Source organism: Sarcophilus harrisii, chromosome 1 (assembly GCF_902635505.1).
Source record: "Sarcophilus harrisii chromosome 1, mSarHar1.11, whole genome shotgun sequence".
NCBI classification, from domain to species: domain Eukaryota; kingdom Metazoa; phylum Chordata; class Mammalia; order Dasyuromorphia; family Dasyuridae; genus Sarcophilus; species Sarcophilus harrisii.
This window is the reverse complement of record NC_045426.1, coordinates 63,167,780-63,193,570: the sequence shown is the minus strand read 5'-3', so window position 1 is coordinate 63,193,570 and position 25,791 is coordinate 63,167,780. Positions and strand designations below refer to the sequence as shown.

At 38.6% G+C, this 25,791-nt stretch overlaps 1 protein-coding gene across 11 annotated transcripts in view; it reads left to right on the top strand.

Annotated features, from left to right (window-relative positions):
* WNK2 (WNK lysine deficient protein kinase 2) overlaps positions 1-25,335 on the top strand; it is a 229,488-nt gene extending 204,153 nt beyond the window's left edge. For 5 of the 11 annotated variants that reach the window (XM_031956948.1, XM_031956927.1, XM_023498259.2 and 2 more), the window contains 4 exons: positions 12,834-12,878; positions 14,668-14,927; positions 20,346-20,457; positions 25,107-25,335. In XM_031956948.1, coding sequence (XP_031812808.1) covers positions 12,834-12,878; positions 14,668-14,927; positions 20,346-20,457; positions 25,107-25,132 — 443 coding nt within the window. In that variant the 3' untranslated portion in view covers positions 25,133-25,335. Of the gene's footprint in view, positions 1-12,833; positions 12,879-14,667; positions 14,928-20,345; positions 20,458-22,511; positions 22,749-25,106 lie in introns of those variants that run through there. The other 6 variants (XM_031956956.1, XM_031956938.1, XM_031956903.1 and 3 more) reach the window with 5 other exon arrangements.
* The last annotated feature ends 456 nt before the right edge of the window (positions 25,336-25,791 follow it).

Below are 25,791 nucleotides of genomic sequence, written 5' to 3'. Positions count from 1 at the left end.
TTTAAAGCCTTGCAAAATGGTAACAGATGTATAATATCTTATTTATAGCCTTCTCTCTTTTTTCTGGGTATAATTCTCCAGTTTTTTCCTAGCTTTTGTACATTTTTCTTCCAAAGCTCTTTTCAAAGTTTGTAAGTTTTATCTACACCAGTACTGTGGATTAGCAGTACCAAAGATTTTGGTAAGTTTACATATCTATGTTTGGCTGTTATTTTTTTTTATTTCTTTTGTAATGAACTAAAATATTTAAGGTACAAGTGATAGAGAAATGAACTGGGAAGAAGGGGGCACTTTATTCCTTTCTCCAAATTGTATTCTAGTGGGGAAAAGCTATCTGAGATAATGATTATTAGAATTATTGGGTGGTGACATTTTCAGTTCCATTTCAGACTATAAAGTTATTGATAGGAAAAAGGCAAGAAGTCATGTAATCCCTGGCATTGGTACTCTGATAGTTAGAAATGATTTAAATTGCATAGAATCGTGCTTGTTTGAATCCAAGTAGAAGAGTGGCAATGGGACAAGATTTTAATGTGCCCCAAATCAGATTCACATATGTGTTTATCTTGAAATTTTCTTTCCAGTAGTAAAGAACTGTTATGCTATTATACAATCCACCCCCATTCTCCCTCAACAATAATAATGCTTTTGTTATATTACATTTAACTTCTATCTTTTTTTTTTTTTTTTACAATTTACAAAGAATTTTGTCATAGTGTTGTGATGGAGAGAGAACAAAAGTATTATTAGCCCTATTTTAAAGATTAGGAAGAAGAGAACCAAAGAAGCAATATAGCTTTGCCCCAAGAGAGACAGTATAGCTATAGTAGAAAGAATACAGACTCTCATTTATTACTTCTGTGATATTGGGGCAATGCCTTTAATCTTTTTGGGCCTTAGTTTCCTCATCTGTAACATGGTGAAATTAGACAAGGTGACCTCTGACTACTATCCTATGATTCCTGGTCACATAGCTACTAATGGTCAGAGTAGGAACATCAACTAATTGGTTTATATATCTAATTCCTTTTCCACTGTATTCTTCTTTTCTCCCTCTCTCCCCTTCTTGCCTTCTTCTTCTTAACTTTCCTCCTTCCTCCTCTGTCTGACAAGAAGCCAAATAGCAATTAGAGTGTTCAGATCTTTACCTAGTAGAAAATGGACTCTGGGGTTCTGTTTTTCTTATTCTCTGGAAGCTTTGGTTAGGGTCTGGAATAAGATGAAATAAGATGTGAGAATAAGATCAAGAAATAAGATGAAGAGACTCATGTAAATTAGATTGCTTGGTCTCATGCATTGTGGGCTGACATTTTGCCATGAAGCATTTTTCAAATCTGAACATAACCAAACCCCTCTTTGGAGAGAAGATTTTAAATATAGAGAATGAAAATAAGTGATAGCCTTGGAGTGAAAGGGGAGGAGAAATAGCAAGGGATTTTCAATTAAAACTTTATGCCCTGCCAAGATGCCTATTCTGGACATTTTTTCTTAGGTGGTATGAGATAATTAGAAGTGAAGTTGATAGAATACACCACCTGGACTATTTTTCTTTTCCTGAGCTCACATAATTTCCCTTGGAGTCTGCTGTCCTACCATATTCTCTGAGACAAATAGTGCTTAACTTCCTTAGACAGTAAGGTCCCTGTGACCTGGTAGAGCATTTTACAGTGCTTGTTGCACATTTCCCCCTCCCTCCCTTTTTTGATGATTTTTGACTGGCATTTATATAAGAAAAAAAAAAACTGGCACATCATGCATATATACATAGACACATATAATATGTAAATATTGTACATACCCACATGCATATATGTATATGCATATACATCTGTGAGTATAATTTCCTGAATGTATATATTGTCAATACCTACTTCAGAAATTAAAGCGAGAGGTATTTTAGACACCTCCACTTACAAAATAATAATGACAAATTGTTATCTGATTTGTAAACTTAAAACTCTAGTGCAACACCCTTATTTTAGAATGTTCTTCTATTCAGACTTCAAAATGGTCTGCTTTGATGGTTATCATTAGTTTGAAAGTGACTAAATCTGTGAGCACTAGAAGGCTCTTTGGCAATAAAAGTTTTTTAAAGTTATAAAATTATGACCTAGCCAATAATTTAGTAATAACTGCTCATTAGAAGAAGCTTAGACAAAATGACCTGAGGTACCTTCCTGCTTTAAATATCTATGATCTGAAACTACTCATTATTGCAGATAAATGTATTTATAACAATGGGTAGGATAATGTGGTTATTTCTGTGTGTTTTAAAATACCATCTTGGTTTGAGTATAGGATGGACTTTTCTTTTCAAATCTGACTCATGAAACTTGAATATGACCTATAATTTTTTTCAATGCAGTGTGTTTATTCATACACAAGTATATAATTTTTTCCACTTTAATCATACTGCTTATATTCAAATAGAATACATTCTAGTACATTAACACAGCCAAGTCCCATTAATGTAAATAATAAATCCCTTAAGTATGTTGCATTATTTAAATTTGCACTGTTTATTTCCATTGACTTGAGGAGGGAGTGTGGAAAGGTCTATATTGGATACAATTACAACTGTATTCAATACAGTGAATGTAAATAACACTTGAGGAGATTTATTGTTCCCAGAAGTTATATATCAGTACAATTATATAGTTATTAAATAGTCAAGTAAAATCATAGGGAATCTGCACCTAGTGAATTTTCTGTAGGGAATTTTCATTACCTGGTTACCAGGAGACCACTTTCTCCTATCCATAGTTGGTTAGTATGCAGAATCGGGACCTACAGTCTTATTTGAATGCAAATTATTTTATTGCTAGCCTAGGCAGAATATTACAAGGTAAGTCTATTGCACAAAAGTCAAAGATATATGAATGCCAAACATTCATATTATATCTACTCCTTGCTACCCTTGATAATGGGAAGACGTCCATGTCTTTCATAAAAATCTTATCATCTTAGCTAGCATTTATATAATGCTTTAAGGCAGCAAAATGTTTTACAGATAGTCTCCTTTTATCCTCACAATAACCCTAGGAGGTAGGTGCTATTATTAACCCGCTTTTTAGAGGAGAAGATTGAAGCACGTAGAAGTGAAATGATTTGCCCAGATGTCATATGACTTCAGGTCATCTTGTGCCTTGCCAAGAGGCTACTTTGTATCTCACTGATATGGAGTTATTCCCACCCACAGCTGTAACTTAATTTCCCACTCTGTTAGGGGGCCCAGTCTGTAGACTGGGATCTCCAGTTAATAAATATTTGGTAAGCACCTGCTATGTATAAAATGTAAATTCTCAATCTGTGAGATCCCCAACTGAGTTGAATCTGCCTCTTCCCTGAAGTTTTCTGAGATTTCTAGCACAAAAGACAACCTGTTTCCCCTTTGCTGTTAACATTACAGAACTTTCCTACCAGGACTTCTCCTTATCCTCGGGTTCTCAAAGTTTCAGGAAAATGTTAATTCCTCACAAAAAGATTAGAGGAGAAAAAGTTTGCAGACTTACAGGTACAATGACCTTTGCTTATTGATGTAAAAGCTTTTGTAACCTGGCAATTACTCCCCTACTAACTGCAAATCATTGAAAGTTGAGTCTTTATGTGTTACCTTGGGTTCCCTTTGACCATGACGGAAAGAAATAAAACAACATTTAAAAAAGATATTCCATTACTCATGGTTTTTGTTAAGTACAACTTGGCTTTTCCCTTCAGATTAAATAAATGTAGCTTTACTAACCCTGTACTAATGCCCATCAAAAATAAGGATTTTATTTGGACCGCTGCTATGTATATATGGACTCATCTGTTCACAATTGATGGTATATTCAGCTGTCTATATTCAGGACTCTTAAGATACCAAAAGAGTATTTAAGAAAATTGGTAAACTTGGGAACAGAGAGTCATCCCAAAGACAATTTGTGTTTTCTGAGATTCTAGGTAGGGTATTTTGTTATATTAGCAGACTTAAACAATAACAGACTTTTTGGTGAAATAAACCCTTAAGGCTCCCAAGCTGAACTGGGAGAGCCTGTTTGATGTGTACACTACAGATTGCAATAAGTCAACAAGGATTTAGAAGAAGTAGGACATTTGGGTCAAAGAAAACAAGATGAGAAAGAATAAAGGATTTTAAGTTAAGACAATGATCTTCATTGTCTTAGTTGGAAAATTATTTTTTAATGGAAGCACTATAATTTCTTCATTCTGAGCACAAAACTTTGGGAGTAAATAATTTTATTATTACTTATTTTGAATATTAACTATTTTGAAAATAATTTACTATTTTACCAGCCCTCTTGTTTGTGGCTTTAGTTCATTCACCTTAAATGTGCTGTTGGGGTGAAGACCCCAAAGTTTTGACTTTCCATAATTTATTTTCAAATTTGAACACTCAATTTGTTTTCTGATGCAGGCTTACTTAGGTCAAAAATACATTGATTGTTAAAGCTAGAAAGAACTTTAAAGATCTGGTCTAACCCACTTTTTTTTTTTTCAGACGTGGAAACTGTGGACTTACTGTGTTCACAGAGCAAGTTAATGATCAAGTTGGGAATAGAATCCAGAATTCCATCCTCCAAGCTCTGTGTTATTATTAAAAAAAAAAAAAAAAAAAAAAAAAGGTTGGACTGGTTCTAGTTACAATTTGGGTTGCAGATAGAAGATTAGGCAAGGTCTGATGGATAGGGCACTCAACCTGTGACCAAAAGGACCAGCATTCAAATCCAGTCTGTGATATTTACTAGTTCCTGTAACAAGGACAAGGAACCTCTCTCAGCCTCAGGTTCCTCGATTAAAAAGTGGACATAATAATAGCACCTACCTCACACACACACATACACACACACAAATGAGATCATATTTGTTTAAAAAAAAAAAAAACACCATGTAGCACAGTGGCTGATACATAATCAGTATTAGTTAAATATTTACTTCTTTCCTCTCGGAATCTGTTTTCCTTGCATATAAAATAGAACCTTGATTTGCCTTATTTGTGTAAAAAAAAAAAAAAAAAAAGTAAAATTTGCCTTATTTGTAAAAGGAGGAGGGGAAGCTTAATATTAGCCCTACCTCGGGGGTGGTTCTGAAGAAAGTGTTTTATAAAGCATAGAGCTTTACATAAATGTGAATTGTCATTTGTACTATGCCATTGTTTCAATAATACCACCTAGACTTCAGGTACTTGTTGTTCAGCCCTCTAGAAAACCAGCTGTGTTATGACATCAGAATTCAAGACCATTTTGTATTGAATGACTTTTAATGGATATTTCTTAGAAAGCCCACTATGTGCTTAAGCATTCAATTTTCTTGATTCTCATTTCAAGCCAAAAAATGTACAGAAGTCTTGAGTCTTTCTAATTTTCCTCTCTAGAAATGGAAGTGTGCACCAAGAATTTCCTACCAAGTAGTAATTACAAATTGTCAGCTGCTCTCAAAAATTTAATTTTGTCACTTTCTATAGCATATGAATCCTTTAGCTCAATTGTTCTTATTCCTTCCATCTCTCCTTCACCCCCATTATAGGTATTTTGGTTTGTTTGGTGCCCCCTGACCTTCTTAGGCATCTAGGTGGCTCAGTGGCTATGAGAGTTAGGAAGACCTAAGTTTAAATTTGCCCTCAGATTCTTAATAGCCATTTACCCCTGGGCAAGTCACTTAAACTGCCTCAGTTTCTTCATATGTAAAATGGCATCAGTCACTTAGTAATGACAAGTGCCTAATCTTTTTCATTTACTTTCTTTCTTTTTAGTCTTATGCTTTTTGCTTCTCTCTTCCCTTTTTTCCTTAATATGATTTATTCTCTTCTGCTACATCAGGGACCAAGATAAGAAAAATAACAACCTTATACTTTATGTATAATTTCTCATTTAGTCTCACAACACTATGATAAAGGAAACTGAAATTCAGAGAGCCCCTTTTCCCAGAACCCATAAACTCATAAGTGTTACTTAAAGAGCACAGATTTTTCTCACCCCAAGTCTAGCACTCAGAACATGGTATAGCATGGACCGTGTTGACATGGAAAGACCACCCAAATCCAGTGATCAGAAAATGTGGGCCCCTGCAAAATGGGTATGAGAATGTTCGACCTGAAAGTAGGGGCAGCTAGGTGGCTCATTGAATAGAGCACAACTGGTCTGGAGTCAAGAACATCTGAGTTCAAATGTGATCTTGGACACTTAATACTTACTGGCTGTGTGACCCTGAGCAAGTCATACTTCTCCCATCCTCTGCAATCATACTAGGCAGTCTAGCTCTTATAGGTACTCCTTTTCTAGCAGGATTTTACTCAAAAGACGCAATCATTGAAGCCATAAACACATCATACTCAAACACTTGAGCCCTATGCATAACTCTTATCACCACAATATTTACAATTTCTCTCTCTCTCTCTCTCTCTCTCTCTCACACACACACACACACACACACACACACACACACACACACACACACACACAATATTGAAAGTAGTGAAATGCTTCCCAAATCCTGATTGAAAGGTAATGGTCCCAGAGTACAGCTTGAGATGTTTTTGTATATATGGCCAATATGCTTTCTCAATGGAGGAGAGGAGAGAAGGAGAAGGTGGATCTTCATTTGAAAATGAAATTTTAATTTAAACATATGAATATATGTATATATACTATGTATGTGTGTATATATATGATAGTAATAGAAGTAAACAATTCTTTGCTATGTAAGAGCTTTTGGGGGCAGAGGAAGATGCAAACAAAGAAATTTTAGCATAAATTTCATTAAGAAAATTTTCTTTTAAAAAAGTACAAAAATAGAAAGTACATTCTAAGTTGTCAGATTCTTCATAAGTGAATTTCTCTGAGACTCTCTAGTTCTTTTGTTTGGGTCTTCCTTTGGCATCACAAAGTTAGGAGAGATCAGACATATTTATTTGTTTCAATAGTTCAGTAAGGAGTAAAGATGTACTTTTGCAATGGCAGGTATGGACCTATAACTAAGACTAGCCCTTTGACATTTAACTTAGTGCTCCTCCTTAGAGGAAGGTTCCATAGAACTTTCCTTAGATATCAAAGATATTTTGGATCTTTGCACCCAACCATCTCATTCATTGTCCAGAGGAGAAATCTAAGACCCAGCAGAGTAAAATATCTTGTCCAAGAAAACAGTATGATAGAGTGAGAAAAGGGCCTCTAGATCACTCAGTAGATAGTCCTGGGTCTGAGGTCAGGAAGACCTGATTTCAAATCAGCCTCAGGCACTTACTAGCTAGCTATATGACCCTGAGCAAGTCACTGAACTCTGTTTGCCTCAGTTTCCTCATCTGTAAAATGAAGAAAATGGCAAACCACCAATATCTCTGCCAAGAAGACCACAAATGGGGTCATGAAGAAAGACTAAACAACAATTACAATCAGTGAAAAGAGAACTGGATTTATAGTCAAAGGATTTAGATTCAATACTGGTTCTGACACTTAAATGTAAGGAAGCTACCGCAATGCTATGAAAAAAAAGGGACTGAACTTTTAGGGTTCTTAATAGGTAGTCTGAATATTGTTTGTTGTTGTTTGGTTAATATTTTGCATTAAAATGTCAATTTTCTGAAAAGGAATCCATATAGCACCAAGCTTGGAGTTAGTAGCTGTGTGACTCTAGGCAAGTCACTTAACCCCAGTTGTTTGGGGTGGGAGTGGGGAAGACAGCTTGAGTGACTACATCAAACCTTTTCATCCTGGAAATAAGGACGCCACAGGACTGAAGGGATTTTTCCCAAGCCCACTGAAGTAATAAGTAGCACAGTTATTGAACCCAGTTCCTCTGAAGTCTAAATTCACTCAGCCCTTCTCTACTTTTGATTGGTCTATGGAAGCACCATTTCTGGGGCAAGGATGTAGTCCTGATCCTTATGTTTTCAGTTCCTTGTAGGAGAACATTAAAATAAGCGTTTGGTACTATTTGAAAAAGGAAGGCAGATAGGGTTGGAAGAGTGGTGGATTTTGTGATGGAAGAAAACGGAGCACATAGTTGAGTCAATTTGTTAATAGATTAATTGATGGAAGCAACTTTGAAAGCCTCAGCAGGAGCTCCCTCTGCTGGCTCTGTACAACACAGCAAGCCAAAAAAGAATATTTCCGTTTTTCTCAAATGTGATGAGAAACTTGATAAACTACAGCCAGAGGTATCCTGTCCTCCTGCTCCTTCTGTCCAGGTACTACATGGCCTTGCTGTCATGCTTCCCTTTTGCGGGTTATTGTCATTGTCAGTAAAAGGACTTAGCATCAGTTTCGTCCCTTGATCTTCCCAGCAGTCCCAGGGGTCATTTTGTAAATGAGGACCACTTTGCAGTGAAAGCTTTGCCCCAGAGGTCACACAGATAGTGAGTGTTTGCCTATGATCACAGCGGCCTTCTTGGCTCCAAAGCTGATCCTTTCTGTACTGGGTAAAGCTAAATAGGACCAGAGATTGAAACTGTGATTTCACTGGGTTAATTCTCTCAGTGCAAGTCAGCCCCTTCTCCCCAGTTTGGAAAGTTGTCTAGACCAGTAAGAGCTGTCTAGAATTTAAATGCCTTGCCCAGAGCTACACAGCCAATATATGTCATAGGAAAGTCTTAAGTAAAGTTTTCCTAACTCAGGCCAGCCTTCTCTCTCTTCTTCTAGGTTTCTTAACCTAAGATGCATAAGCTCTTTTGTTAAATATTTTTATAACTATCCTTATGTAAATATCATTGGTGTTTGTAATATTGTCTATTTTATGCAGTTAAAACTATTACTCTAAAAAACAGATCTATAAATTTTATTATAGTCCAAAAGAATCTGTGACAGAAAAAAGTTTGAAGTCTCTGACAGTATAATATACTGCTTCTAATCCCAACATTGCCTTAGTGTTCATATTTAAAATGGTCACATTTAACAACAGGTCTAATGACAAAGAATTATTCTGAGCTGTTAATTTCAGGACATTAAGGGGTTTATTTACTACTAGACATTTCTTGAACACCTGTCTAGTACCTATTCCTCTGCCCAGGCGCTGAGGTAGGGGAGGAGGAGATATGGCCAGTACCCTCAAAGTCAGTAATAAGGGATAGAATGCATATGAGAGCATTCATTTGGGCAGAAAATGTTACGAGTATTCTAGAGTGTGTAGCATAAACAAATGAGCAGAGGCAAGATAATAAGAAAACAGTATTCACGATATAGGAATATATAGGAAGGGCACAAAAATGCCTGAACCAGGTGTTCAAGTCTTTGAAAGCGAGGTTTTGTGGAGGACCTTGAGTTCCAGCTAATGTGTTTTAAACACCACCCTTAAGGAAATGGGGAACCATTAAAGAGTGGAAGAGAAAAAAAAAGACATGATATTATTTCTGTCTTAAAAAGATTATTTGGCAGAGTGTGGGATTGATTGTAAAGAGTAGAAAGACAGGAATATCAGCTAGAAAGGTATTGGAATAGATGGTGAAGGCATAATGGATGGTAGATGGATTTGGGATTGGGGAAGCTCACAAGGAAGAGCATTTGAATGTCTGTGATTTTCAGTGTGAATTTGTCTATCTTTGTCCAGAGTTATTTTCTCATCTGTATGTTATGATAAGATAATATATTTCAAAAGAAAAATTACTTGTTTTCTCCTTAACTAGATTTTATCCAGTTGTTGGTTCTTTTTGTGTATTGATCTGTCTTAACACTTGTCATATGGATGTGTCTCACACATGTGAATGTATTGGAAGTGATATCACTTACTGTTATTATCTGTATATTAAAGTATGGGTGAAGAGGAGATACTCTGCTTTTCTCTGCAAGCCAAACTGTATGTCACACGTCCTGTAGCTTGTGTCTTCATGTTCCCATATGTCTCTATCTCATAGCGCAATAGCTCAATAATAGTATATGTGCAGAACTGAAATGATATATCAATTTTTTAAATGCTTAATCTCTCTATTGACTTAAAGGTACATCTCCTAGGTTATCTTCTTCCATCCACTCTCCCATTCCCCTCCAAAAAAAAGAGAGCAAAAAATAAAAATAGATTTGAAATCCTTTGAAAGACACCTGATATCAGCTCCCTGCAGAGAGAACAAGGTTTGCTTTTCCTAACTACAATTTCATTCACTAGTAGGATAGAAAGAAAACCTCCAACACTACTCTGTTTTTAAATGATTGTGCAATTTTTTTGCATAAATGTGTTTGAAAATTATACATAATTTCTTGTTCAGATTTAGAATGGCTAGAAGCATTAACTCTTTCAGGTCCTCTGCATTTGTTCCTGTGTATGTTTAGATGTTTGTTATTTGCAAAATGTTCATTGTTGAAATGTGATTTCATCTCCCTAAGCTTTAATTTGGAATTCGTGCCAAATTCTATTTCAATGTCTTGAAAGCAGAGATTTTTTTTTTCTGACAATATAATTTCATAGTAGTAATCATGAGGTTTGTGTGAATTCCTCGAACCATCTTCAATCTAGCACTTGTTTCCATTGTGGGAAAGGAGTTCTAGATATAATCTACTAACTAGCCATGGGAATAAAGGAAATGTAAGTGGGTAGGATGTTCACTTGAAGTCAGGGCTGGCCATCATTCACCTTTGTATCCCCCAGTGCCCAGGACAGTGTTTTGCAACTGGGTCCCGTAACAAATGGTTGCTTCATTGACTTAGAAGAGATAGAATGATTTCTGTTTCTGGTCTGTGATGATGACTAATTTAATTACATTTATAACATAACAAAGGAAAAATTGGACACTGCACTTCACTCACTGGACACATATTAAATGCACACTCTGTGCAAAGAACACTGTGTTACACATTGGATAATATGCAAATTTTGGACAATTTTAGTCCCTGCCTACATGGAGCACACAGTGTAGTAGAAGAAATGTAGTCTGAGATTTGTGCCAACTGAAGTAGGTACTGAGTAGGTTAAGAATTAACCACTCAAGCAACGTTTTTTCATAGAGTGCTACTAGCCTCATAGTGTCTCTTGAGCCATGTCAATGGAAAAGGGCCAAAAAAGGAGATGGGTGGTTCAGGGGTCCTTTTGGGGAGTCTTATGGCCCCCCATGAGCCATAGGGGGAATTACTAGCACAATCATGAAGTTGGTGAGGAAAATATTAAAACAGAAACAGAAGAGGTTACTCTGGCTTTTCTCTGACTTTTTAACAACCATTTTCTACAATCTGTCTCCTTCACCATTATTTCAAGTTCATCCCCTCACCAAGATCTGGATTTTAGTCCAAGAAGAGTAAACAAAAATACTCTGGATAATAAAGATAAACATTGGTGTGGAGTTTGTGTGAGTTGTTTTTAAAAAGAGACTTAAGAAACTGCACCTTCATTTTCAGCTAAGGACCAAAGCTATTTTCTAGCATTGGAAGGGAATGGGGATGTAGAACATATCAACTTATAACTTAAAAGGGTCTGTCAGCTTGCTCTAAGAATATATCTTCATCTTGTTTGATTTTAGAGTATCCCACTAAGGTATCCACTGGGTTGTGATTTTGCACTGATGGTTTTAAATGGGTTTTATACTAGAAAGTTGTTTCAGGAACATAAAAAAGAGACTTAGTTTTGGCTGTTAGTTCTCCCATTAATCTAGTTGAGTAATCTTAGGGAAAGTAATTTAAATGTACTTATCCCATCTCTAAAATAAGATACTTCCTCTCTATATTCTTTATGAGGCGATTACAAAGTTTGTTAAGTGGTGGACTAGTGTCCAATCATAAAAGTGGAGTCATTTCCCAGTGATAGTTTCCAGATAGCTTTAATATAATAACTAATCTATCTAAATTAACAATAAACCCTCAAATACAGTGCATTATAAACAAATGATATTGAAACTAGAATAAGGGAAAATGCCCTTTTATATTAATTACTAAGTACTTCTAACAGGCAAGAGAAAAGATTGTGCTTTATCCATACACAGAAATCTGTTAGACAATTGGCCCATGGCTTTTAACCCTTACTGTTTGTGAGGAGGTGGACATCTCCCATCTCCAGCGCCGCCACCACTACAGAGAATGTGTAACAAAACTCATTTTTAAATGCCCCTCACCCACGACTTGAGCAGTTTTTAAGCAGCAAATTGAAGCAAGATGGATGCCATTAGTGGTCCTCAATTAGGAAGGTAATTATGAAAGAAAGTTTAACTTCTCACCCCTACCCCACTCTTCCAATACTGAAAGAAGGAATGGTAATAAGAGCTTTTGGGTTACATGTCACAAAACTAGAGTATAAAAACTTTAATTCCAGATCAATTTTTGCCCTTTGAAATAAGGATGGGCTGATTTTTATTACATTTGATATTACCACTGAATTCAGAATACTCAAACTTCTTAGAAACCTTCGGATATTAGAATATTTTCCAAATTGGCCTCAGACCTACAGAACAATGTATCTTTTTGGACTTGTGAAACTTTGAATTTGTCCTTTACAGCCTATTAATCACCTGCTAGCCAGCTCCCCTTTGCATTAATAAGCTCTTGTAACCGATTTTAAACCGCTTTACGTGCCTAATCACAGCGGGGGTCCAAGCGCTTGTACTGGAAAGCGAAGGGGATATTTTTTTTTTCATAAACTTATAGAGACATTGGGTTTCCACATACAATGTCAAACTTGAAGCTTTCGAGTATTACTCTTGGCATGTGGATGTGCTTGGTAAAACATTTGTTAACCTGCACACTAACTAACGTGGGTTTGGGATGCCCAGTTAATTGAGGTTTTTCTCTTCTCTCTGAACTGCTGACTTTTTGTCTGTTCTTCCTTGCATAATGATGACCTTTGCTTGAACATACAGTAGCTTGTACAGCAGAAGTATACTGTCCTGCCTAACTCTGTGTGTCTTGTATTGTTTTACCTTGTAGGGTCCACCCTGAAACGTCTATGCCTAGGGAAAGAGCACAGTAGTAGTAATTATCTGATTTTTTTTTCCTCCTTTTCATATTTTCTCCATTGCATGGGGTCATTTCCTTTCTTGGCTATATCATCAGGGTTTCATTGATGTTCTTGCAAAAATGGTGCTGGCTGGGCGCTGTGTGCGTGAATGAGTAGACGGACACCCATGTCTATGATTGATGCTTGTGGAATAACCTGGCTGTTGCTGCCATGGAAGTGGCTGTTGTGTCTGGATGGTCCTGCAGCTTCCGTACAGCAGCATCTCTGCTCCTCATCTCATCCTGCCTTCATGCTTTTTCTTCCCTGTTCCCATTTATTTCATTACCAACATTATTTCAAGGACTCCTTTTTTCCCTAGATCCATAAATTACTAATAACTAATTGGCTCCTTTTCCTAAATCACCAGAATAAATATTCTCCAAAAGTTTTTTTTAAAAATAGAATGAATATCAATGCAAAATGAAAAATGTCCAGGATTAAATGGGTTACTGGTTTACCTGGACTGCTTTATTCAGCCATTCGTTGAAAATTTTCAATTAGAAATAGGCATCTGTGTCCGTGCTTGTTCATTGCTAATTACTAAAATAGACTCATATAGTGCATTGTGTTTCTGAACTGTTTGTTTGAAGAGATGGTCTCTGGTTAAATTTTCAAAATAAAAATGTTAATTTCAATTTTTTTATTAGGTTTTTTTTTAAGCAAGTTCATAATCGGATTGCTTTTCCATTTATAACTTACCCAGAATTTTAAATAAAAAATTATCTGTCAAATTTTTTAAAAAGAAATTCTATCATATGGGCCAAGCCCTTAACTCAACAAAGGGATTGATTTAATTACAATAATGAATATCGGGGAAAAATAATATCATAGCCAAACGTTATGGTGTTTATCCAATTTTTAATGTCAATTCCAAAAGCATTTATGAAGTGCTCACTGTGTTCCAGGAACTGACGACAGAAAAAATTCAAAAGCCCTGCCCTCAAAGACCTTACATTCCACTTTAGTTTATGATAGTACAAAGTATTTCTCCAAGTAGTGAAACAGGTTTCCTTCTACCTGGTTTAATTCGTTAAAGTTTCATGTTTGTGGAAAGCTGCCCAGCCAGCTCACAACAAAAGCATGTTACTTCTTGGCCTGACACTCCTAAATATTCACACATACCAACCAATACTGAGAGAAACTGAACTTCTACCTCCAATTCCCTTACTGATACTTTTAAAATTAATTAGAATCTCCAGGTAACTGGAACTTATTGGACTTAAAAAAAAAAAAAAATCTGGCCTGTTGTAATAAGCATTTTTTCTGGACATATAAATCTTGTTATCATGTTCTTTCTCTGTTCACTCCCAAGCCATGAGGTCCATGCTGTTCCCATTCCGGGAACCAAGCTTGGAGATTTGGTTTTGTACTTGCTCTGTGCACAGGGAGCACTGAACCATGGTGATGAAATGCTTGTGGTAGAACAGATGGGTGCTGTTCATAAAAACAAATTGGAAAAGCTACCGTAAGAATAGCCAAACTATTTGTCATGGCTCTTCCCCACCATGTGCGATAGTTGATAAAATATTCCCAAAGAGGGAGGCCTGTGTCCTGCACTTCCTCAGTCCAGAATTCAATGATAGGCAAAGTATGGGACATATCAGGAATTGGATTGAAAAATTCTGGAAAAAAAGGCCCCCTTTCTCCAGACCAACTCTTGAAGCAAAGGTGTTCTCCGGTGCAGTCATGTCAAAAATAACTCAAATCATGGAAGGCCCTTGTGTCAGCCTTATAATTGATCCTGCCTTGTGTGTGATTTCCTAGGATCTTCCACCACCAGTCTGGTAACGGGTCCCGAGCCGGTGCCCCCAGCCACCCTGCAAGTCCAGGCACAAGTCAATAATAGCAACAACAAGAAAGGGATGTTCACGGATGATTTGCACAAGCTAGTGGATGAATGGACAAGCAAGACTGTGGGAGCTGCTCAGACAAAGCCTTCCCTAAACCAGCTGAAACAGAATCAGAAAAGGCAAGACATGGAACCCCGAGCAAATCCTGCTCAGGCACAAAATGAGGCACGTGGCGTAAGTGACAGTTTCTGGGGAAGGCAGAGTGGCAAGGGGTTGGAGGGCCGAGGGAGAGCCTGCTCTTGTCCAGAAGGGGCCCTGGAAAGCAGGGATCCCTTCTTATGGAACAACGTCCACCTCACTGGGCTGCACAGAGCTCTAAAACCGATCCTCTGAGACCCACTGGTGTTGGGAATCTCTTGTCTGCGTAATACTCACTTGTTAGCATTCCTTTTTTCTGGTGTCCGACTAGTCCTGCTTAACCTGCCTTTCTAGTCCCTGATTTCCATTAGTTACACTGTGTGACCTGTTCATGGAAGAACTTGACTCCTGTTTGGGGGGGGAGAAGACCAAGGAGATCCCACCTCCTGTGATTCTCCGACTCCAGATCCGGGGGGGTCTGCAGTCCAACGTTAGTGACCTTCCTTTCCTTGTACATGTAATTCTCAGTGTTGCTTAAATTTCAAAATGTGTTGTTTCTGCTCTGATAAACATTTACAGCAATTGGATGAAGGAGTCATTGGCTGTTCTATGCCTCCCTGCTTTCTTCTTTCTTTCATCCTCTCCCTTCCTAATTCTCTCACTTTCGTCCAATGCACCATGAAAGAAATGTTTATTGCACATCTTCTATCATCCCCTCAAGAAAAGATCAGTTTTGAGGGAAATTTTCCCCCAAAGATTCCAATCAATAAGGTTTACTGAATAACTACCAGGTACAAGGCATTGGATAGAGACAAGAAAAAGTTCCTTAGCCCAAAGAGTTTATATTTTATTGATGTGCCTTCAAGGATCACACTTCAGGGATCAAGACTGAACTTGGGGAGAAGAAAAAAAAACAGAATGGTAGAATATCTTCTACCAACCCTCTTCAGCCTAAATGCTTTTCTCTTGGGTTAGGAAAACATACTTAGTGTGAACAACATTAGCCCGAGTTTCAGTAATGGATTTCTGGTTCTGATTCCAAAGTGGGATGACTCTTCAGTTAAGCTTGGCCATGACTTCTCCCTTTTACTATTTAATTTCTACCTCCTGAATGGAGAATAATCATTTCTCTTCTTCCTGACTATGGAGGATGAACAGAGTGTATGCTTGTTACTAATTAGCTCAGGAAGGATTTCATTTGTCCTTTCTCTACCCTAACCCATCTAAAAAACACAAACAAACCTAAACAGAAGAAAGGCACTTTGGCACATAGTTCTGTTCAGGGATAGTCTTTACAAGGGATGACAAATTCATGGGTTTGTTTTTCTGATTCTTTAAGGCTACAATAATAGGTTCATGAACGGCTAATTGACTTAATTTTGCTGGATGCAATGAGACCCATTTATGTTTCACCTTATGATGAAAGCATCTATTGAAAGACTATGCCTGACATAGAGAGTACCTTGTTAAGTTCTTCAGTTTACCTTACCTTTGGAGAATCCTGTCAAAGAGCTTCTATATATTTAGAAAGTGAACTCTTCAAAGCAGTGGTGCTTCCAAAGTAATCACTTTTTCTTTTCATTGCAATTAGATCAGGGACGAGCCTTTCCACCAACATCCCCATTCACCTCTCTACCAGATTCATCAGTTCTCAGCAATGTGGGCATCAGATACTTGCCTAAAAGAGACTGGCAAATGATGACCTGGAGAAAGGGAAAAAAATTAATTGGATCTAAAATGTTTTAGGACTTGATCTTAGTAATTCAGCAGATAGTGGTTCCTACTTGATTCCAAGGTAGTGAGATCAAATAATCTCCTTTTCTGAAAAGACCTGAAAAATTAGCATTTGTCTGACATAATTGTGAGGGGATACCTCCTTGCCTTTCATAAGAGGGAAGGAAAATGCTTGTTGTTAGATGAGAGGTGACATGTCTGTGTGGGATCTGGATAATGTCATGTAAAGAGCTACTACATGACACCCCATTAAACAGTTAAGAGTATGATCTGGCCAGGAATAATGCAGGTGATATAAAAACGAATGATAGCAGTATTTTTTTAAGTCTGACCTACCCGGCTAGAGGATTGTTCCTGCCTTCTCTGAAGAGTGTTCTGGAAGGACACTGAAGTGTCTTTCACATCTTTTTTTTTTTTTTGAAAGTGAAGAACAGAAACCAAGGGATTGATTGTCCGATAAACTGTTTCTTGGTTTAAGCTTGAATCGGAAACTTATGCTCAGCAGATTCATCTATTTCTGTAATTTGTATGTTTTGCTGCTTTGTTTTTGCTTATTTTCTTGTAAAAACACCTTGTGAAAAATTCCAGTATTATCTCTGGTTGAACTGAGGGAGAAAGAATTTTCTCTTTTATTTTAGGCTGTGTCACAAGGGGACCAGCTTGCTTATGGATGAGGTAATGGCATTAGTACCTATATCAACTCCAAACACAGAGTGAAGGGGCCCTAGAGTAGAGAAATGTCTGTTATGGAAGGAGAGAGATACAACATTTCAAAGGAAGGAAAATCAATGGGAATTAGAGACTGAACTGATAAACAGTATCAAAAAGAGACAGTGTTAAATTCAGAATGGCGTCAAGATTTGAGCCTGAAGGAAATAGGGAGATCAAGAAACTAGCAAAAAGAATATCAGGCCAGATTAATAATCTTTCTATTAGAGTTGTCCTATTAACAAATCCCAGGACTGTGGTAAACAACTACTTAAATTTACCTAAAGTAATTTTTCTCTGTCACTATGCTGAAAAGTAGTTTGAATCTTTAAATCTAACTGAATTCTTCCAGCTCAATTTGTAATTTAATTTTTTTCCAGCATTGCTGCTTAATTTTTTTTTATTCAAAGAGAACCAGAAGGTCAGTAGAGCCATCCACTATTTCCTATCCCAGAAACCATCTAAAAAGAAGAATCTAGTTATGATGTAAGATGAAACAGAATTGCCTTCACCATCACTCTTTTCCCTACTCCAAGAAGGGCACGTCTGAAATAGAATAGGACAATAGCATATGTCCATAATATTCAGTATGGTCCCCTTGAGCCATCAGAGCTTACTCTGTATTCAGAATGTGAGTGGCAGGGTCCCTTTTCTTAAGGACTTCGTTTAGTTGGGAATGGACTTTTCTGCTACTCTTGAACTAAGGTCCATATCCGTCTCTAGTCCTGAAACTGAATTTGTTACAACTTTATAGGGAAGCAGTTCTAACTTTCAGGCCATTCAGGAGTATTAGATGGATTGAAAAGAGCTGTTGGAGTAAGTGTGAAATCAGGTTTTCCACCAAGAAAGTTTTTTTTTTTCTTAGAGCTATTCTTTGAATATGTGTAGCAGCTTACTGCCACTTCAGGTCAAGGTAGTGCCTGACTTGAAAGCAACTTATGTGGACAGACAATACCCAGAGTTGTTACAGTAAGAGCTTTGTGAAAAATTGTGAAGATATTAGAGAAACATTAGCTTTGGGAGGAGGGGGAAAAAAACTCTAAGTACACTAATCAAAAAAAGCTCACAGCATCAGGAGTCTAAATTGGGAGGAGAGAATAAAAAACAGAACTCTCAAAAAACTGACGAGTGTCAGTGTTTTTAATCTGTGCCCCAACTTCCCTTCCACCTGAATTAATATACCTCACTGTTAAGGCCGCCCATAAATGTCATCATTTGGCAGTCCTCTGCCATTGTTTGTTTTAAGAAAACACAGTCCCATGACCCTCTCAGAGTAGGTATGGGTCATTCACACTTGAGGGTCACTTCTATTATTTTTCTTTTTTCCTGACACTTGACTGACATCAGCTGCTCTAAGGTGATAGCGCCAAGTTCCTTAACCTGGAGTCTATGGACTTGGATTTATTTCAACATAAGCTTTTGTTCAGAGTAGACTTTGTAAGACATAATTAAGTGAAATTTTTTATGTCTCACATAGCCCTTTCCTCCCTTCATCCAGAACTTTGGCCTAGAACTTACTTAAATTTTTTTTTTTCAGCTAATAATCATTTTTGAAGAGAAAATGCCTCTCCCAGTACAAACAAACAAAAAACAACTCTTGTAATCCATATGCAAAGTCAAGCAAAACAAATTCCTGTGTAGGCCATATCCCAAAACCTATCTATTCTGAGCTGATCCATAACATCTCTGTGAGGGGTGGAGGTATCATTTCTTTCTCATGGATCCTCTAGATTTATGATTAATCATTGTGTTAAACAGAGTTCTTAAGCCTTTCAAAAGTATTCATTTTATAATGTTATAGTCTAAATTGCTCTCCTGGTTCTGATCACTTCATACTGTATCAGTTCATAAAGTTCTTCCCAGGTTTCTCTGAAGACAACCCTTACATCATTTCTTATAGCAGAACAATGATATTCCATTGTATTCACATACTATAATTTGTTCAGTCATTCCCTAATTGTTGAACATTCCCTTAGTTTCCAGGTTTTTTTTTTTTTTCAATATGAAAGAGCTGCGACTTGTTCATATGACACCTTTTCTTTGATTTTCTTTTTGATTTCCTTTATGTGTAGGACTTACCTATTCTCTTGCAGATACTCTACATTTGTCATGTTCCTTTTTCTCACTCTTCTGAGTGTGAAGTGGAATCTTAGCGCTGCTTTTATTTGCATTTCTTTAATTATTAATGAGTTGGAGCATGCTTTCTTATTGCTGTTGATGGTTTGATTTTTTACCTTGAAAACAGTCTGTTCATTTCCTTGTTGGGGAATAGATTTTACAGAACACACACACACACACACACACACACACACCCCAGCCTTGGGCCCCAGTTGCTTTTCCAACATTGAGTATCAAACCAAGCGTACCCCCAAAAGCAGCCAGGTCGTGCTTTGTAACTGACTGGCCCCCAGTAGGAAGACTTAAACCATTCTATTTGAAATGTGCACAAGAGCCACAGTTTCTTATGTCCAGATGATCCTCATTCCACCATCCCTGCCCTGAGGGCTTTTCTGCTTCTTTACATTGTTAATCTGAGGTGCTTTCTTCCCAAACCAGGGGCACCTTTGGCTCCTCCCCATTTTGTGGTGCAGCTGGATGTCAAACTTGAGCTCTTTTGTACGGGAGGGGCAGGTTTTAAGTTAACCTTTTGTGTTCAAAGGACCTTCAGCCAACAATGGAGGTTCGGCTTAGCGCTATCAGAGCTCCTTTGAGTTCTCCCCTTTGAAAATGAAGGTCCTGCCTTATTCACCTGGACATTTCAGGTGAGATGTTAGCTTCTTAAAATACCTGGAGGGGTTCTCTCTGCTGAACACTGGGGAGAAGTAGGTTATGAGTCAGGAGGGAAAAGATGGTCTGATGGTTTGTAGTTCTCCACCTCTCAACCCCAAGTCCTGATTGAGTGGTGGACCCATTAGAAGGCCCAAGCATGGTTCAGTGACTGCTTTCTCTTAGAGACAGAGATGTCTGCTTGGCAGGTTCCTAAAGAACTCCCAGGGTTGAAGCAAACAGATTGTGTTGACCCTGGCTAGTCAACCTGAGCATAATCCTTCTGCGTGTCTTTGTGTTTTGTAGGTTAATTCAGTCAGAACGGGAGTGGGGAAACAATATCTTGTTCCAGTGCCTGGCCCTGTGTCAGCTGCATTAATTCCCGGAGTCACTCCAGCCCTGCCAATGCCTATGACAGGTACTCCCCTTTCTGGCCCAGTCCCACCTTACGTGCTCCCTCCGTGTCCATATGGAGGAATGTTCCCGGCACCTGTGTATGGTGTGCAGTGGCCAGACCCGGTGGGCCAGCCTGGGATTAGAGGGCATAACCTTGTACCATTTCCAAGCCTGAGCAAAACGGGTTTGCAGTTATTCCCAGTATACCTGCAGCAACCTGCTGTCAATCCATGCAGCCCCAAGCTGAGAATCACCTAGCTTTCTGACTCACCTGTAAAACAGGGTGTTCTCCTAAAACACACACATTCATTCTCATTCTCTCTCTCCTCTTCTTCCTTTCCTTCTTCCCCTCCCTCTCCATCTTTCTCTCTCCCTCTCCTTCTCTCTTTTTGACACACACATTTCCAAGACAGTATTTGAGCCTGGGGATGCGATTTGTCTGTGTAGCTTTGGTGGCTTCAGCTATAACCACAGCAAGCTTGGTAGAACCCACCACAAGCCATATCTCAAGGATGGGTTTGTTCATGGCAATATTTACATATTTCACTGCTAAAGACAATTTATTCTCCATTGTTGTGATTGTGGTATATACTTAACGTTCTTGAAAACACAAATAACTCCCTGTACTTGACTTGATGATGACGACAATATTGTATTAATCCTGCAGGAGTATTTGAGTGCCTTGAATTTTGACTTTTCAGTTCCTTACTGGAAAGAGATGTAAAATATATCTATATAGAGAAACATATATACGTATATACATATATATATATATATATTGGAAAGGCATTTTATTTATAGTTTGCTTGTGAGGTCAAAAACAATTTCCCTATTTTAAGTTGCAAAGATATGCAGAGTTTATACACTTTGAAACTGAAGCTTGTGGTCATTTTTTTGTTGTAGTTTCTACGTAAATGTGGTTTTTTTTCTTTCATTCTAATGAGAAGATAACCTTGACTATCAAAGGGTTCCAAATGTTAGGTTGAGATTTGTGTGATGGTCAAAAAACCTAAATCTCCTTTGAGTTTATCCAATGAGAAAGAAAAAAGAGGATTTTGGGGGGGGAAGTGTTCTTCAAGGAACATATTTGGAAGCTGTAAAGGTATCCTGCACAGAGAGCCAGGTAATAACTTTGGCCAGAGTAGGAGCCAGGTAATAACTTTGGCCAGAGTAGTTCTGTCCGAGGTACATAATGGTACAGGTGGTGACTTCTTTCTGTTAACAGGGACCTCAGAGAAAATTTTTTTCTTCTCTTCCTTAGTTAAGTATCCAAATTTTGCCACACTTTACCCAAAAGGACATGCGTAAGTCAGTTTGATTTGAAATCTGTATGTGCTTTGTTGGTGCAAAGCAAAGAAAAGCACCACTTTAAATGGCTCACTCTGAGAATAGACAGCCCTCCTGCGGGTTTCTGTCTTCCTTTAGGCCTGTGGTGCTGTTCTGTGAGGAACAAACTGAATCCAAGGCAGAGACAGTGTTCAAAGTGTCTCTGCTATTTGCCTTCTGACTAAACACATCTTTCAGAACAATATTACCTGACCAGCTCCTTTTGCCAGGCTTTTCTTTCTCTCTTTGCACTGGAGCGTGGGAGCAGCCTCCCTCTTCCCTCTCTGTGCCCCAAAGCCTACCCCAGTTTGATCCCTGTTATGGGCTGTGGACTCTCCATCACTCCACAGGTGACTGATAGAAAGTCAGTTTGTCTCTGGCAAGCTTCCTTTTCATAGACAGGTCGACCTCGACAGGCTCATTCTAGGCGTGGGATAAGAAAACTTTCCATGGTGGAATGCTGAAGGCACACTGTTCTCTTCCTGCAAAGATGTTTTATACTCCCTGCTGGAAAGCAGAATGCCCTGTGCTGCCAAACATGGGAACTGTATCATTCTATTGTACTTTGGAGCATTCTTAGAACTGTCAAATTATTTGGTTTGTACCCTTTGAGAATATATTATTCCATCAATTCAGTTAGAATTGAATTTTATAGACTATTAGGCAGAGTCTTCTGCCTGGGCAAAATACTGACTGTAGTAAGAGATTTCTGTTCTCTGTAACATGTATATTTGATTTGTTTGTTTTTAGATTCATGTCTGTATGCTTCATGAGCAAACATTAGGAGACTGTTCTCATTCCCCACATCCCCACTCCCTACCTTCCATTCCTCTTTGAGCTTGCATTGGAACTGTCTGGAGTCACTATTGCCTGTTAGTTCCATCCTTGTAAACAGACAGTCAGTGGAACGAAATCCCCAAGAGACTGTATATATTAAGGAGAAAAATAAACATTTTGTGCTTGAAAACAGTGTGAAAACATCTTTTTTTCCCCCTTTCCCCTAAAAAAAAAATCTGAAAAAATAACTCCCTCTGCCCAGATGACTTGGGACTACCTCCCACCAGAACCTTTGCTGGTCTTTTTTCATTATCTATATCTTGTATTTGGAGATAGTTTTTCTGGGCACTCTCTTCACCTGTTATAGATCGTTTTAATGGAATTTGTGACTCCCAGGCATTCCAAGGTTGCCATTTGGGGCATTACCTATTCAACTTTAGGCAAAATTTTCTACCCCACATGGGTGAGGCTGGATAGTCAATAGGCTGTCAGTAGGATTCCTTTCTAGATAACTAATTTCCTGAGACAAGGAAGAAGGAATTGCTCTTAAGTTAGAATTTCCATGGGTGCTAGGCTGGGAAAATATATTTCAACACTCTGTGCTGAAGGTGTCCCAATATCCTTCGAGGTTACCAGTCCCAGACTGAAGGATTTAAGGAAGAAGGAAGGAGAGAGTGTGTGTGTGTGTGTGTGTGTGTGTGTGTGTGTGTGTGTGTGTGAGAGAGAGAGAGAGAGACAGAGAGAGAGACAGAGACAGAAAGACACTAGCAGGAATCACTTGAGTTTTGTCTCCTTTTATATTGTATTTTTTTCATATGAATTCACTTTTGTAGGTTGTAGATTAACTGCTAAAGTCATGGGAAAAGAAAAGTTAATGGGGAGGAGGGTTGGAAAGTGGTTTTGGCTTTTTCTTTAAGATGTTCAGTAGATCTTCTATCTTAGCTACAGCCTGCCTAAGACTGGGGGGAAATGTTTGGGGAAAGTGGCAATATTGGAAATAGTCATAAATAATGGTTTTTACCTTCCACAAAGCACATCTTCAAGAAAGATAGAAGTTGGGGAGAATGTAAGGGGTCACCTTAGACTGTGACCATTGAGCCTTCTGTCCACCCACAAAACTAAAGCAGTCTTCCTGATTGGGATCATGAAAATACTATATTGACATATTCAACTTGAATCTGTAGAGAGATGACTGGAATGAAGGTCACCCTTGTAAAGTGGATCCCAATGTCCACAAGGTAGACTGTCCATGATGACATCTTGCTATTTCCCTTGTATCAGCAAAAACACTATATGATTATTAGGCTCGAGTAGCATTGCCATCCCTTTAACAGGAGGACTGCTGCCATAGCATGGCCATAGTAGAATGGCCAGCTGTTCCCACAGGTCAGGAAGCCTGGTGTACGGTGTCAGCTCGGGGCTGTTGGCCAAGTCACAGAAAGGAACAGCATTTTTTGCTGGCTTTGCTTTTGGACTTAGCCTGCCTACAACTTAAGGTAGGTCTGGCCTAATGGGAAATACAGGAGCTGACCATTGCCGATCAATACTTATATGTCTGGGTTAGAGTGACCATTAGGATATCATTTTGCCAAAGTTCCTTCAGGCCTTTCAGCCGTCACCAGAAATGGACGTGGGTTATTTTTGCCAGATCAGGCCCCCAAAGCCAGGGTTAGCACACCTTCTCACTTGACTGTCTACAATAGTTTCTTCGAACGAATCCCAACAGTGGCCCCAAAACTGATTTATTAGTGAGAAGGCTTATGTGTGCGCTGTGCCTTCCTGAGTCTGCGTTGAAGGAAAATTCCTGTTCTTAGTCCCTGAACAGAAGCCGCTGTGGGATTGAGTCTCTGTGTTTACTATCTGTTCTCATCTTGGTAATACTAAATGAAGCTGTGTTCTTATTTAATCACTTAAATCAACATACTAAGGAAAGCTCCCACATTCAGATTTAATCTGGATCACAAGAGGGGTGAGCTTCCGAGGTGTATTACTGAGGTGATTATATACAGGTCCTGCTTTGGAAGCCGCTTGAATTTCTTTCTGGGATGGTCTTGAGTGTGATCTTGCAGGAGGCAGGGGATCAGCCTAAAGCATTCTGCCGACCTCTGTGTACACTCTGGAGCTCCTTCTGTTCTTCTTTCTATGTATTACCTAGGGCAAGAAAAAGACACACGAGCTTTTCTTGTTTACAATAGGAAACCTGCCTTAGATAAACAAGAATCGGTTTACTTGTGGATGCCCTTGAGTCACCACTGCCCATTTTGATTCCCTGGCTGATAAAAATCGGAGACCTATATAATCAGTGGAGTCTTTAAAAATCTGCATTTATCTAATTAATTTCTTTACTTCCATCCGTCCCCTGGGTGTAAATTTCTGCTTCTGGTTCCCTTCCCAGTGTGTCCTTTCTCCTTGGGGAGGTTCGGTTTAGAGTCATGCTCCCTTGACCGCCTGTTGGTGATGGTTCACCGAGTGGCTGATGGGAGAAGCCTCCGGCTGGCGCCTTCAAATCAGAGTGGGGGTCAGCACGTTATCAGGACTGTAACTGGCTGTGGCGGTTTTGTCTTCTAGATTCTGAGAATTCGAAGCCCGACTGACCCCAAGCCAGATGAGCTTGCGTCCCAGGCGCCAGGTCCCACTTCATCTAAAGAGGAAGAAGGGGAAGATGGGAAGTGATTTGGCCTTGCTGTGTGTGAGGCGCCCTGCTCCTTGTCTATCCCATTGCTGTTTTGTAACTACTTTCTAATTTTTTTATTCACAATTGGAAACACAAATGTTATGCAAGAATAAAAAATATTTTGGGGGAAAAATACTTTGGTTTTTTTGAAGATCATTCTCCTTTCTCCTGGCCCCCAGGCAGGGAGGCCATTAGGGATGCCATTTAAGTAACAGGGAAAGTGAAGAACATTGACTTGAGCCCACTCATCCCAAGACATCCTGTGCTAGGGGAGAGAATTTCAGTCTACAGCATCCTGTACCTGTTGATCCTTAAAGGGCTCATCATTTACTATTCACCAGCACCAAAGTAGCGTGCGTTTGGGGTACCCAAACCCGGGACCCATCCACAATAGCCACTTTACAAGGGCCAGTCTGCATCTGGAAATAACAGCCATTTTATTCTTCAGTCCTGAATAAAGATTTCAGAAACCAACTTCTTTTCTAGGCCCCTAGCGAGGTTTCAGCTCCTCACCTGTGAAGATAGGCTGGGCCCTGCTCTTGAGAGGAATCATGAATTTTGTTTTTCTTGAGATGGCCA